We start from the raw sequence: 11825 nt of genomic DNA, 5'->3' as shown, positions 1-11825 counted from the left end.
TCCTTCTCCCATTCAAGAAACATTCATTATGCTCAGCTTTCTAGGCATGATGTAAGATATGTGTTATAGAAATATTAAGTTAAACAGTTGTTTTTCGCAGCATTATTTATATGGATGTAACAGTCTAAATTTCTAGTAGGGAGAGAGAAATTTATAAATTATAGGACAGCCATACAGTGGAATATTATGCAGCCACTGAAAATGATGTCTATAGGAAGGGAAGGCCTTCTTTAAGAAGACCAAAAAGAAGTAAGAAAGGAAAGCAGTGATATATTTGACTATATCAAAATTTTAAACTTCTGTATGATAAAAGCTAAAAGATGGGCAATAGAGTAGGCGAAAGTCATCTCCAACATGTATAGTAAACAGTACAGCAAGTCCTTGTTTCAGTAACAGCTGGTTTCATCATCATTTCATTATAACATTGAGGGAAAAAATTGGTTCCTGACCGGGGCCACTCTGTGTCTGCCTGGGCTTCCTCCCCCGTCCGCAGATGTGCGTGTCAAGCTCACTAGCATGTCTGCGTTGTCCCGGTCTGAGTGAGAGAGAGTGACTATGCCTGTCTGGGACTGGATCCCACCTTGTGCCCTGAGCTGCCCCAGATCAGACTCTGGCCTCCCTTATCCCTGAACTGAAGTGAGTGGACTGGAAAAATGACTGAATGAATACAAATGACTGCTTAATATTAGAAGTGTTTTAGGTCTTCATTTAGAAGTTTGGTGATGTTTCTGTGATCAGAAATAAGCCATAGGACCTTAACTCTTGTTTCTGTCAATTAGCCCAGGATAAAATTGTTCTCCTTATCAGTTGTTTCACGTAAAGTAGCAGTTTTCAAGAGCCTGTCAATGCGAAGTGAGGACTGCATTCACGGTGCTGTACGATCAGTCCCGACCTGTGACCGCGCCAGCCATGCGATCTAGCCGCGCAGAATGGAACGTGGTCTGTGGCTGTGTCCTCCCCGCTGCCTTCCATTCATCTTTCAAGGCAGCCAGGAGATATTTCTGAGAAGCTTCCTGAACTCCGCCATTGGGGTAATTTCTCTTCTGCTGGACTTACAAATTCCCTCTGCATGTTTCTGGTGAGTTGATGTCAATCCTTTGGGGGTGGCTCATATGCTCATCAACCCCATCACCTGTGAGCCGCTTGAGAGCAGAGGATGTATTCCAGTGCAGGGGCCCTGTGGTCCGCACAGCACACAGTGGGTGTCTTGTAAACATTTGCTGTGTGTTCCTTAACTGCTTCTACACACACTGGGTGCTGGCCACCTGCTGAAGGGAGTGATTTGCAGAGTCAGCTTTGTTTGGTAGACTGTGAGGAAGGATTAGAAATTAAAATTTCAGATTTAAAAGAAAGCTCTCATCCTCCTGGCTGGTGGAGTTGAACAGTCTTGAAGGCATGGATGTCTCACGTCTCCTACCTCTAGTCTTGGTTTGTGTGGTTTCTACTGCCAGACCGCAGATGCGCCCATGGACTTACCTGGTGTTTCCAGGCTTTTGAAAGTGGACCCGTGATCAAGTACTGTCATGCGCACGCTTTCGTGGGTGCTCAAAGGCTTCATAAGCTGACCTTACTGCATCCTCACAGCAATCCAGTCAGGTGGGCACTGCTAACATTTTCATTTTATTGCTAAGCCTACCAGAGTTTAGAGACCTTAGGAAATGGAGGAATACAGGTCTGTTGAGTGGTAGAGGCAGGACATGGATTCAGGCTGACTCTAGAGCCTGGTGCTCTCACCTCTGAATGGGGACCCTGCTCCTGGCAACCTCTGTCATTCCACAGGTGCCCGCAGGAGTTTGCTGTGCCTGTGGTGGCCTGATCTTCTGCACGTATCTGATATCCTGGTGAGTTCTGCGCCCCTTTCCCTGCAGTGTGCCTGCCCCTGGTGGTGAGAGTGTTTGGAAACTAGACTGTCAGTGCAGTCAACGGAGGGTTTCTCATGAGGCCAGAGACTGAAAGCAGATCTTCTGCTGTCACGTAACGGGTATGAGGCCCACTGCCCTCAAGTTTGCTGGCACAGGAAAGGGAGAAGCCTGAGCTCTTTGAGCATGACCTCCTCACAGCACAGACGTGAAGGCTCTGCTCAACTAGCTGCTTTAGCGATGCCGCCTGAATACAGGCACGTACAGCGTGGGAGGCAAAGCACTTGAGAGGGGCAGTGACTGTCGGGGGCCGGCCAGCTGCTCGCTGTATGCTCATCCCATGTGCCTTCAGAGCCCGGCAATGTGGGTGCTTGGACCCATGTCATGAGAGGGAAGCAAACAGCTAAAGCACTCAGCCGGCCAGTGAGTGGCGGGAGGTTCAGAACGTGGGTCTCCACTCTCATTGACACTCTTGTTGAGAGTCTCGCCTGCCTCTCCTGTGCATTTGGTAGACCAGTGATCAAAACATGAAAATTCCTTCTCTCAGATGACTTACCAGACACAGTCAGAAAGTCAGTGCATATTATAAGGCCCCTACTAGGCACATAGTCAAACTACAGAAAAAAGTAAAGAGAGAAGTTGGCAGGAACTTGAGAAGCTAGAGAGCAGGTAAGGGAGACAGGAATGCTGGGGGGCTGGCAGAACAGACAGCAGGAGACGCCTGTTGAGAAGGTAATATTCGAGTAAATTCTTGAGGAATAAGGGAGGTAGGTGAAGGACTGGTCCTGCACATACGTGGGGAAGAGTGTCCTGGGCAGAGGGGACAGCTGGTGTAAAGGGGGGCAGCTTAATTCCAAGGTGCCTTCCCTTACACCCAGTGCCTGGAACCACAGAGGAGTGTGAGAAGACTCCTGTTCTCAAGACTGGAAGATGCTTGAAAACCAGCACCAAGCCAGCCAGAGAGGTCGTAACTAGTCCTTATAGAACAGCTTGGGAGGGAGACTGGTGTCTGGGATCTTGTCAGAAGACAGGCCTCCTTGCCACCTGTGTCCTGAGGAGCAGAGAAGATGCTGTGACCAGAGAGGCTGGTCTCACCCTGGTTCTGCACCCCCATTAAAGCCTGCTCGCTGCTGCACACCTGTGCTGTTTCTCAGGGCGTCTGGGATGGGCACTGCATGGTGCGCTCCCTTGGGATGACCCCGTGGGACAGCGTGGACGCGCCTGGGCTCGGCTTTCTGGCGGGGCTCTGCAGGTGCTCTGCTCCACTCATGCATTGCCTCGTTCCGGGAGAGATGGGCCTTCTCAGTGCTGAAGTCGCTGCACCCCGAGGGAGCACTCACCTGAGTCAGGGAAGCCTGTCCTCCAGCTCTCAGGGAGAGGGCCAGAGTAAGTTGCGAGCCTATGGGCTGACCGTGTGCCCATGGTGCTGCCCTCTTGTGCTCTGGGCTTCTCTGCGGATACTCTGTGTGATAAGATGTCGTCCTTGTTCTTGCCCTTTAGACGTGAGTTCCTTTAGTCTTTGAATGTATTTAAAATAGCCGACTTGACACCTGGTGTGGGCTTAAGTTAAACAATACAAAGCTTGCTCTTCTCTGCCTGAGTGCTGTCTCCGGGCTGCTGCACACCATCGGTTTTTCCAGAGCCTTGTGACAGTTCATTCTGAAAACACGTGGCAGGTTGTTCATTGCTTTTATAGAGGCGCAAGTGTTCAGTGGTTCTTACTGGACCATGTGTGTTGATCCCTTGCTTGGATCTGGTTTCATACAAGCCATAGAAAGACATTTTTGAGATAGTTGGCAAAAATGAACAGATTGGCAATTAGGTTACTTTAAAATTGATTTTGCTGGATAGGAAAATTTTATTAAGGTCATATGTATTTTTTTTTTAAAGATTTATTTATTTATGCATACAAGAGCTGGGGCACAGGCCAGAGATGCGTGGGGGGTAAGAGGATTCACCAGAGACAGAGCAGGGAGCAGAACAGGCAGACTGACAGAAACACTGCTGAGGGGAGCAGCGGGCGAGTCAGAAGAGGTCTGCTGCGCCATGTGGGCTGCCCCCCGGCCGGCCAGGGATCGCACGGGTGCTGCAGTGGCTGTGGACAGCTTCATAGGTTGTCTTAACCCCTTGTGCCACCAGGGAGGCCCAAGGTCATATGTATTTTTAAAGGTCCCATCTACTAGAGATACACTGTGGTGTTTCGAGTTTGCTGAGATTTGCCTTCAAGCGCACCAGCTCACGTGTGATCAAGTGCATGTGGGAAGAGGGACGGGAAACGACGGCGCGCACGGTTCCTGGAGCTGTGGGGTGCGTACACGGGGGCTCCCTGGGTTGCTTTATTTTTGTTTGAAAATCTCTCTAGCTATCTGTAAATAACTATGAAGTGTCTTTCAGAAGGAGGAGGGGTACCCTTGAGTTCAAGCCAGGTAGCCTTGACCTGGGAAAAATAATAGAGTCCCTAACTTGCTCGGGAGAAGGGAGCAGAACAGCATCCTGGGAGGCTGGCAGGGTGTGCATGGAGAACAGAGGCCGGGAGAGAACAAGCCAGACGGAAGAACAAGTCACACGGCTAGTAAAGGCACATGGTGTTTCTGGGTCTGGAAGACAGGAGCAGACGGGTCGAGACCGGGCTGATGGCTGTTCCCAGCGCCCAAGCCTGGGTGTGGGCTTGACCAGTGTCCCCAGGCCACAGGGCGGTGGGAAGGCCTTTCCTGGGCTGGCAAGAGGAAGGTTCCCCGAGTGTTCCACTCGGCTCGAGCAACACTGTCAGCAAGAGCTAAAGCTGGCGCTGTGCTCAGGGTGACAGGTGTCCTCGAGGGAGGCTTCTGCTCTCCTGAGGGACCCACAGCCTCAGGACTTCCACTGGGAGAGGCCAAAGCTCCGGTGACACGAGACTAAAATTCCTCACACTGTGTTTTAAATACAGGGACCCCCTGCCCAGAGGGAGGGCGTGCCTGCGGGGCGGGAAGTGCCGCTGGGCTGCCTCGTCTGCCTGCTGCCAGCTTCTGCCGGAGGCCAGGTGCCTGTGGCCTCCGCTGAAAAAGGGGCTTGGGCAGCAGGGCCCGAGGTGGGCAGTCCAGAATGGCCAGGCTTGTGATTTGAGATCCTGTCCACAGGAGGAGCAGCAGGAAATGTATTTTACGACACGAAGACCCCCTGGACATGCCGTGAACACTGCTGGGGGCTCGAAGCCCCACTGCAATCAGGTTAGAGCGGAGAAATCAGGGAGAGGCCGGGGCACTGCTGGGCAGAGGACAAGCTTCAGGGGCCTTGAGGGAGAAAGCGGAGCTGATCCCTCACGCGCACCAGCCCAGAGCACGACTGGACAGAGCCCTGTCAGGAACTGTGCGAGCTAAAAGGCAGCAGACAATGATGTGAAGTTCCTGCACAGACCAGATGCTTCCCCTGAGCAGTGTTAGGGCCTGGTGGTGGGGATGTGGCCAGCAGACCCTGTAACACCTGTGTCGGGAGAAGAAGGGGCACAGACACGGGGCCCGGGACAAAAGCACCCCTGAGTTGGGAAGGGCAGGGACTGCTGCTGGAGGCATCTGGCATGTCTAGCAGATCACTTGCAGAGCGCGGGGCCAGGAGATCGCACGCGTCTTCCACGTGAGGCGCTCTTTGAAACAGGCACCCGTGTACTGCCACGGGAGTCCCCAGCCGAGGCTGCCTGCGGCCCCAGGTCCATGTTACAACTACTTGGCTAAGAACGATTTTATTGGTGACCCCCTGCGGGAGCCAGGGCCCCCCCCGCGGTGTCAGCCCGCCAGGCCTTCTCAGGCAGGAAAGCCAGCCACGGGCCGTGGACGTCCTGGTGGAGGTGAGGCCCAACCTGATTAGAAGAAAATTTCCAATACCCGGTGTCAGAGGCAAGAATCCCAACGGGCATCTTGTTGTGGGCTGTGAGGACCAGGCGGTTGGCCAAGTTGCTCAGCACTTCTGTGGCAGAGGCCAGGAAGGCCCTAGGAAATCACCCAGGTTGCCACGGCGGTTCACAGTGAGGCAGAGCGTGGGGCCTGGCCCTGAGGTTGCACTTGGGGTCTGGTGGGATCAGGTCACCGAGCAGGCCTGGGTAGCAGAGAGCCCTGACTGCTGGCCCCCACACGCAGAGGCTCCATGATGCGGGCTCCGGGGGGCCACCACAGCCTCTCACGTGTCCCAGCTTCTCAGTCCTGGGACTGTGCCCGCTTCCTGATTGGGTACAGGTACCACATCACCACACCTGAAGGGTTGACGGTCACCGTGAAGTTGGTTTTATCCTGGAGGCCACTGATGATGTTGCCGGTGTAGACGTTCTGGGCCTACAGGGGGAGGGACGGCAGCAGTGCCCCTGGAAGAACGGCTGGCGGAGACCCGTCGGGGGACATACAAGCCTGGACTTGGCCTGTCTGTGTTGAGCCTCCACTGTGCCCTCCCAGAGTGGGTACCCTGAATCTCCCCATTAATTCTCCACCACCAAAACCAACAGGTGGCAAACACAGGCAGGGGGAAAGCCCAGCCCTCGAGAGCCTGAGGCCCGAGCCCCAGCTTCAGTGCCTGCAGCTGCCCCTCGGCACCGCCAGAGGACCACGGCCCAGAGCCCACGGGAGTGAGGCCTGCCTCTGCAGCGGCCTCCCCAGGCGTCTTGCAAACCTGAAGCGCCGCAGGCAGCAGAGCACTCACCTCATACACCTTGGCGCTGGAGAGGCCCAGCTGGGCGAGGGAGGTGCCGTAGCGGAAAGGCATGTCCGTCCGGCGGCTGAAGAAGACCAGAGCGTAGGCCTCGTTGGCCAGGGGCCGCAGGAACACCTCGATGTGGGCCTTGTCCTGGCACAGAAGAGGGCTGCTCAGGCAGGCCCCCAAATCCCCTCCCCAGTGCTCCGTTGAGTTCTGCATCACATGGAAGCTTGGGGGGATACCATAGCTCTTCAGCACCCCAGCTTATCTAACGCTACCTCCTTCCTCCCTTCCCTGACTCAGCAGACGCTCCCCGACACACACACGACACGGGCAGGGCAGCCGTGGACGGCGGCTGCGCAGAGCGCAGGCTCGCGGACGCACTGCCCGGCCAGGCCCTGGTGTGCCTTGAGGGTGCAGCCGAGCTCCAGCTCCCTAGGCTCTGCAAGTCCCTGTTTGCTCATCGGTGAGACGGAAGGAGAAAGAGTATCCAGAATGTCCAGCACACGCAGCTGCTGGACAAGTGGTGAAGGCTGCTGGCGTCAGGTGTGCTCCCAGCACCTGGGGGACACTCAGCTCCGCCGCTGCAGATGCGCCAGACCCCTGCTTCGCTGTTCCCAAGCACGCGTGCTGACGGCTCCCAGGATCCCTGAGTGGCCCTGCTCGCCCCTGGGCAAACGGGGCACAGCGGGAGCAAGCTCCCAGCTAAGCCTTCCACTGAAAGCAACCATCAGGGGGCGCCGAGCGGACATCAGGGCCCATCCTCGCCTCCCCTGCCGGAGGCGTGCAGCCTGCTCAGGCGGACCCTGTCTCAGCCTCGTCACTCCCTCCACAGGCAGTACCTTGAGAATCCTGCGTCCCTGGATGCCGAGGGGATCCTGGTTGATTTTGATCATGAGTGGATTCTGCAGAATGCCCATGTTCTGGGGCGAGATGGTGCGCAGGTCCGTGGACATGAAGAGGGGGGCCGCCAGCACCGTCCACAGGGCCATCTGGGACTGGGCTTGCTCGAAGCTGAGGCCAAAGTTCCCAATGAGCAGCTGGGGGCAGGGGAAAGAGCGTGTGAGTCAGCTCTGCGGGCGAGCCCGGGCGGAGCCTGAGGCCGGAGAAGAGAAGGGCGCCCACACCATTGTCCCGAGGCGTGGCCTTGGGGCGGGCCAGCCACTTTCTAGCTGAGCCCGTTTTTATTTCAACAAGAACGAGGGGGTGACTGTATGCCCCGGCCATGTTGCTCAGATGACCCAGGGGGTCCCGTCGCCAAAACCTCTCTACACTGGAGGATGCAAGTGAGGAAACGCAGCCGGGCGTGGGACGGGAAGCCAGCCCCACCGGGCCCTGCTCCCACGGAGCCTCCGCCTGGCGCGCCCGGACAGCAGGGGCCCCGGGCCCCAGGAGCGTGGGTCCAGTTACCGCTGAGGCAACACTTTAAACCCAGGGGAGGTCCAGGCTGTGCCAAGCGTTTTAAAGGACCCAGGGTGAGTGGCAGAGTTGGGCTGGGGCCCTCGGGCAGCCGGGCTTCTCTTTCTCCAGGCACCTCTCGGCCTGGCCTGGAAATTACTGTAATTGTCACTGGCAGTAAATGCTTGCTGGCTAAGCGAAGAAACAGCTAGAGCGCTGTAAGGCAAACTGCAAAAGCGCATCTCCAGGCTATGAGTGAGGCAAGAGGGGCCCGGCTTGTCCTGCAGAGGCTCCGTGGGAGGCTAACGGGGTGCGGGGCACTGGACTAGCCGGCGAGGACAGCGAGGGACAGATGCGAGAGCGGGTGACGTGATCTCTGCCCTGCAGAGGAAGGTCCTGCACAAACGCTCAAGTTTCCAGCAACAGCAGGGGCGATTGTTAACAATGAGCATTCCTAGCCGATGTGCCCCCCAACATTCTGATCCCAGAGGTGGGGGTGGGGCCCGGGGAACAGAATTGGAAACCGGCTCCCAAGGTGAATCTAATGCAGCTGGCTCAAGGGCACACTGCAGAGAGGCTGTTCTGGAAGCAGGCAGCGAGCAGCCCGGGACACAGCCCGGGGCCCACGCTGGTACCATGTCTGGATCGTTCCAGTGTCCAGGGCCTGCCGCCGGCTGCAGTACGTCCTGGTATTTCACGAACCAGTCCAGGATGGAGAGCACGCTCTCCCAGGAGTCCTGGATGTCGGCATAGTTGCGCCAGAGGTTGCAGATGTTTGCCAGCAGGCTGTAGTTCACCTGGGGGTGGGGCAAGGCAGAGTGCAGCGCCAGTCACACCACACCCAGCTGCCTGGAGGCCAGGGCTGGGGAGGCTCAGCAGGGGACACGGGGTGAGGATGGGGGTCAGAGAACAGGCCCCAGGCTCCTACAGGATGAGAAAGGCCTCAGGGGGGCTGGGGTGGGGTGGCCTCCCCTCTACGTGTGCTGGCACCAGAAGCTACTCTGCCCTCACGCTGGCTGGGCCAGGCCAGGGACGGTGCGTGGGCTGGGACAGCTGCAGCCCTCGTGCCGCACACAGCCCTGGCCTTCTCAGGGAGCGCCCCGGCTCTGCCTGCACTCTGGTCTGCAAGCTTGACCCCACCCCTTCTAGTGCCCTGGTACTGGGGGGCCCTGGAGAGGTGCTCGCAGGCTTTAGCGGCTGGGCCCCACCTGTCCTCAGCCCATGGCTCTCCCGGCCACTTACTCCCAGATGCTGACACCCTGCTTTGTGCTGGGTTGACACATGACAAGTGGCTCCCGCGCCTTGAAGGCCCGGCCCTTCACCTGACAAAGGCCGCCTTTCTCTAAGAGCCCCGTCTGGCCGAGGCCCCCGCCCTGTACAGGTGACCCTACAAAGCCACCCTTGGGCAACTAGTGAGAGTTGTCCTGACCACCTGGGAGGCGAGGGTGCCCGGGTGCGGGGGCCTTGAGGCAGGCACACAGCATAGCTTACCTTGGGGGGAAGACCCCCTTCATAGGCTGGCCAACTGCAGGAGAAGGCAATGGGGCGGCCTGTGGCGTTCAGGGCAGCAGCCATCTTGGGATACCCTAGAGAAGTGTAACCCCCACATTTCAGGACCGAGGAGCCACAGGAAATGTGAGGCCTCAGTTCAAGCCTTTTCCCACGAAAATGTGAGGAAGTGGAGGTGCAAAAGAGGGGTGCCCCGCAATCATTTCCTGGCCGGGGACGTGGTGCCAACCTATCTTTGGGAGGCCAGGGAGCCAAGACCGCCCCGCCCCCAGCCCCTGGGTGAGGAGGGGAACTGCGGCTCTGGCGGGCCTTCCGGGGCCCCCTCCCGTCTCCCTGATGGCCGGCCGGCCGTGGGACCCACCCAGGGCCTGCTCCTCTTGGGTCGAGTAGCAGCCGTCCAGTTTGAGCATGTCCACCTTCCACTCGGCGAAGGTTTCAGCATCCTGGCCCACCTTGTCCAGCGTGGTGCCCGCGTAACCCATGCAGGTGAAGTTGCCTAAGTCCCCGTAGATGCCCAGCTTCAGGCCCAGGGAGTGAGCCTGTACGGGCGAGACACAGCGGGCTCGGGAGGACTCTGCCGCCGCCGGCACGTCTGCCTAGGTCAGGAGCCTTCTGTGGCCCCCCCACCCACAGGAGAGGGCCCAGCCTGCTGGCCTGGCTCCACACCGCTATGGTCTGCCCCTCCAACACACACACCTCCCGGGCTGCTCTGCTTTCCAGACCTTTTGCTTCTGCCGTCCCCTCCACCCGGAGGGCCAGCTCTCTGCTACTGGAGAAACTTGTGAAACCCCAAACTGGATAAGATGCCCGTCCAGGTTCTCAACCCCACAGTGGGCCAAAGCAGCAGCTCAGTTATGTTCCCCAGCAAGGGTCACGGACACGAGCCCAGGTGAAAGGCGGGCCGGGCCACTTACATAGTCAGCCAGGAAGGCGATGCCATGGGGGAAGCGCTTGCTGTCAGGCACCAGGCGGCCCTGGGCGTCGCGCCCGCTGCTCCAGCAGTCGTCGATGTTGAGGTAGATGTAGCCCAGGTCCCGCCATCCATCCTGGGCCAGCCGGTCAGCCATCTCCATGAAGAGCTTCTCACTGGGGAGGGGCAGGGCAGGGGGCAGTTCAATGCGCAGAGTGGCCTTCACCTGCCCCCCAATGCTCTTCAGCCTTCTCAGGTGTTCTGCGTGTGAATCTAGGTTAGACGATCCGGGGCCAGCTAAGACTCATGAGACAGGTAAAGTGACGGGAGGGAATGTGTCCTGGGGCGGAAGCAGGCAGCAGTGCTAGCCCCCAGGCTGGGGACGAGGGGCAGGTCTGGGCCAGGGGAGGCACTCAGGTCTGGCTTATCTCCACTCTTCCCTCCTTTTGATTATCTCACAACCGATGAGGCCCCAAGCAGGTCACAAGACTGCGTGCCAAGGGTCTGCAGAGTCACCTCTGGCTGCAGGCGCTCTGGCTCCGGGGACTCTAACCCTGCCTCCTCTCCCCCTACGGGGGAGCCTGGGCAAGGCTCCTCCTAGGCCTCCTCACCTGATGCAGTTCTTTGGGTCCTCCTCGCAGTTGATGTTACAGCGGAAGCGCTCCCAGGCCAGCCAGCCCATGGGCGGCGTCCGCAGGAGCCCGTTCTCCAGCCCCAGCACGGGGGCCACCAAGGCCAGCAAGAGCACTGCAGGGCGGCGGGAGGGATGATGTGAGTGGCCCCGGCCCCCACCTCAGCCCCCGCCGGGCTAAGGGGTCACTGACTCCCCTGCGGCTTCAGGCCCCTGCACAGCACTGAGGGGCAGATGGGCCTGGGGGGCCCCCATGTCCTCTAGATCCGCTTCACACAGAACCGGACCTCAGGTTCTTTGTTCTCCACCGGCCCCAGCAGGCCAGCCAGGCTGCACTGCACCCTGGTTCTCCTGGGTGAGCCCCTTCCCTCTCCAGCCTCAGTTTCCGTATCTGCAGGGCGGGGCCCTACTTTAGGGGTCACACAGGGGCGCCGCCAAGGACGAGGGCGCTTTGGAGGGAACTCCGGGGCGGGAGCATCTTCTTCGCGACCCAGCTCCGAGAGCAGAAACAGGTCTCCCCACGCAGCCCCATGGGAGCTGGCGGCCCCGACCCCGCAGGGCCCCGCCCTCCCAGAGCGTCCCCGCCGTCGGCCCGTCCCTACCTGCGGGCAGCGACATGGCTCGGCCTCGGCGTCGCAGCACCTGCCCCGTCCGCTCTTCTCACCGCCGAGTGCCGGCGTCGGGAGCTGAGACAGGCCAGAACGCACCGGGCTCGGCTCCCTCTCTCGGGCCCCGCCGCCCCCCGCCCCCCGCGGGAGTGCCACACAGGAGTCCCGGACTTCAGACTTCGCCCCCCTCGGCAGCGCAGGGAGCCCCGGCGCCCAAGGGTGGCTCCCCGCCGGCTCAGGGCCGGAGCGACCGG

General features: G+C 58.8%; 1 protein-coding gene across 1 annotated transcript; it reads right to left on the bottom strand.

Moving 5' to 3' along the window:
• Nucleotides 1-5615: 5615 nt before the first annotated feature.
• On the bottom strand, nt 5616-11581 carry NAGA (alpha-N-acetylgalactosaminidase; the record flags this gene model as incomplete). The annotated part of the gene is made up of 9 exons (XM_084254887.1): nt 5616-6160; nt 6522-6665; nt 7358-7555; nt 8549-8710; nt 9405-9499; nt 9784-9961; nt 10337-10508; nt 10944-11124; nt 11566-11581. The coding sequence occupies 9 exons, from the start codon at nt 11579-11581 to the stop codon at nt 6026-6028; spliced, it is 1281 nt and encodes a 426-aa protein (XP_084111013.1). The 3' UTR covers nt 5616-6025.
• Between the last annotated feature and the right edge of the window lie 244 nt (nt 11582-11825).

The sequence above is a fragment of the Talpa europaea genome (assembly GCF_964194135.1).
Source record: "Talpa europaea genome assembly, chromosome: 15".
NCBI classification, from domain to species: Eukaryota; Metazoa; Chordata; class Mammalia; order Eulipotyphla; family Talpidae; genus Talpa; species Talpa europaea.
Note: the sequence above shows the minus strand (reverse complement) of the source record. Positions and strands in the feature narration are given on the sequence as shown.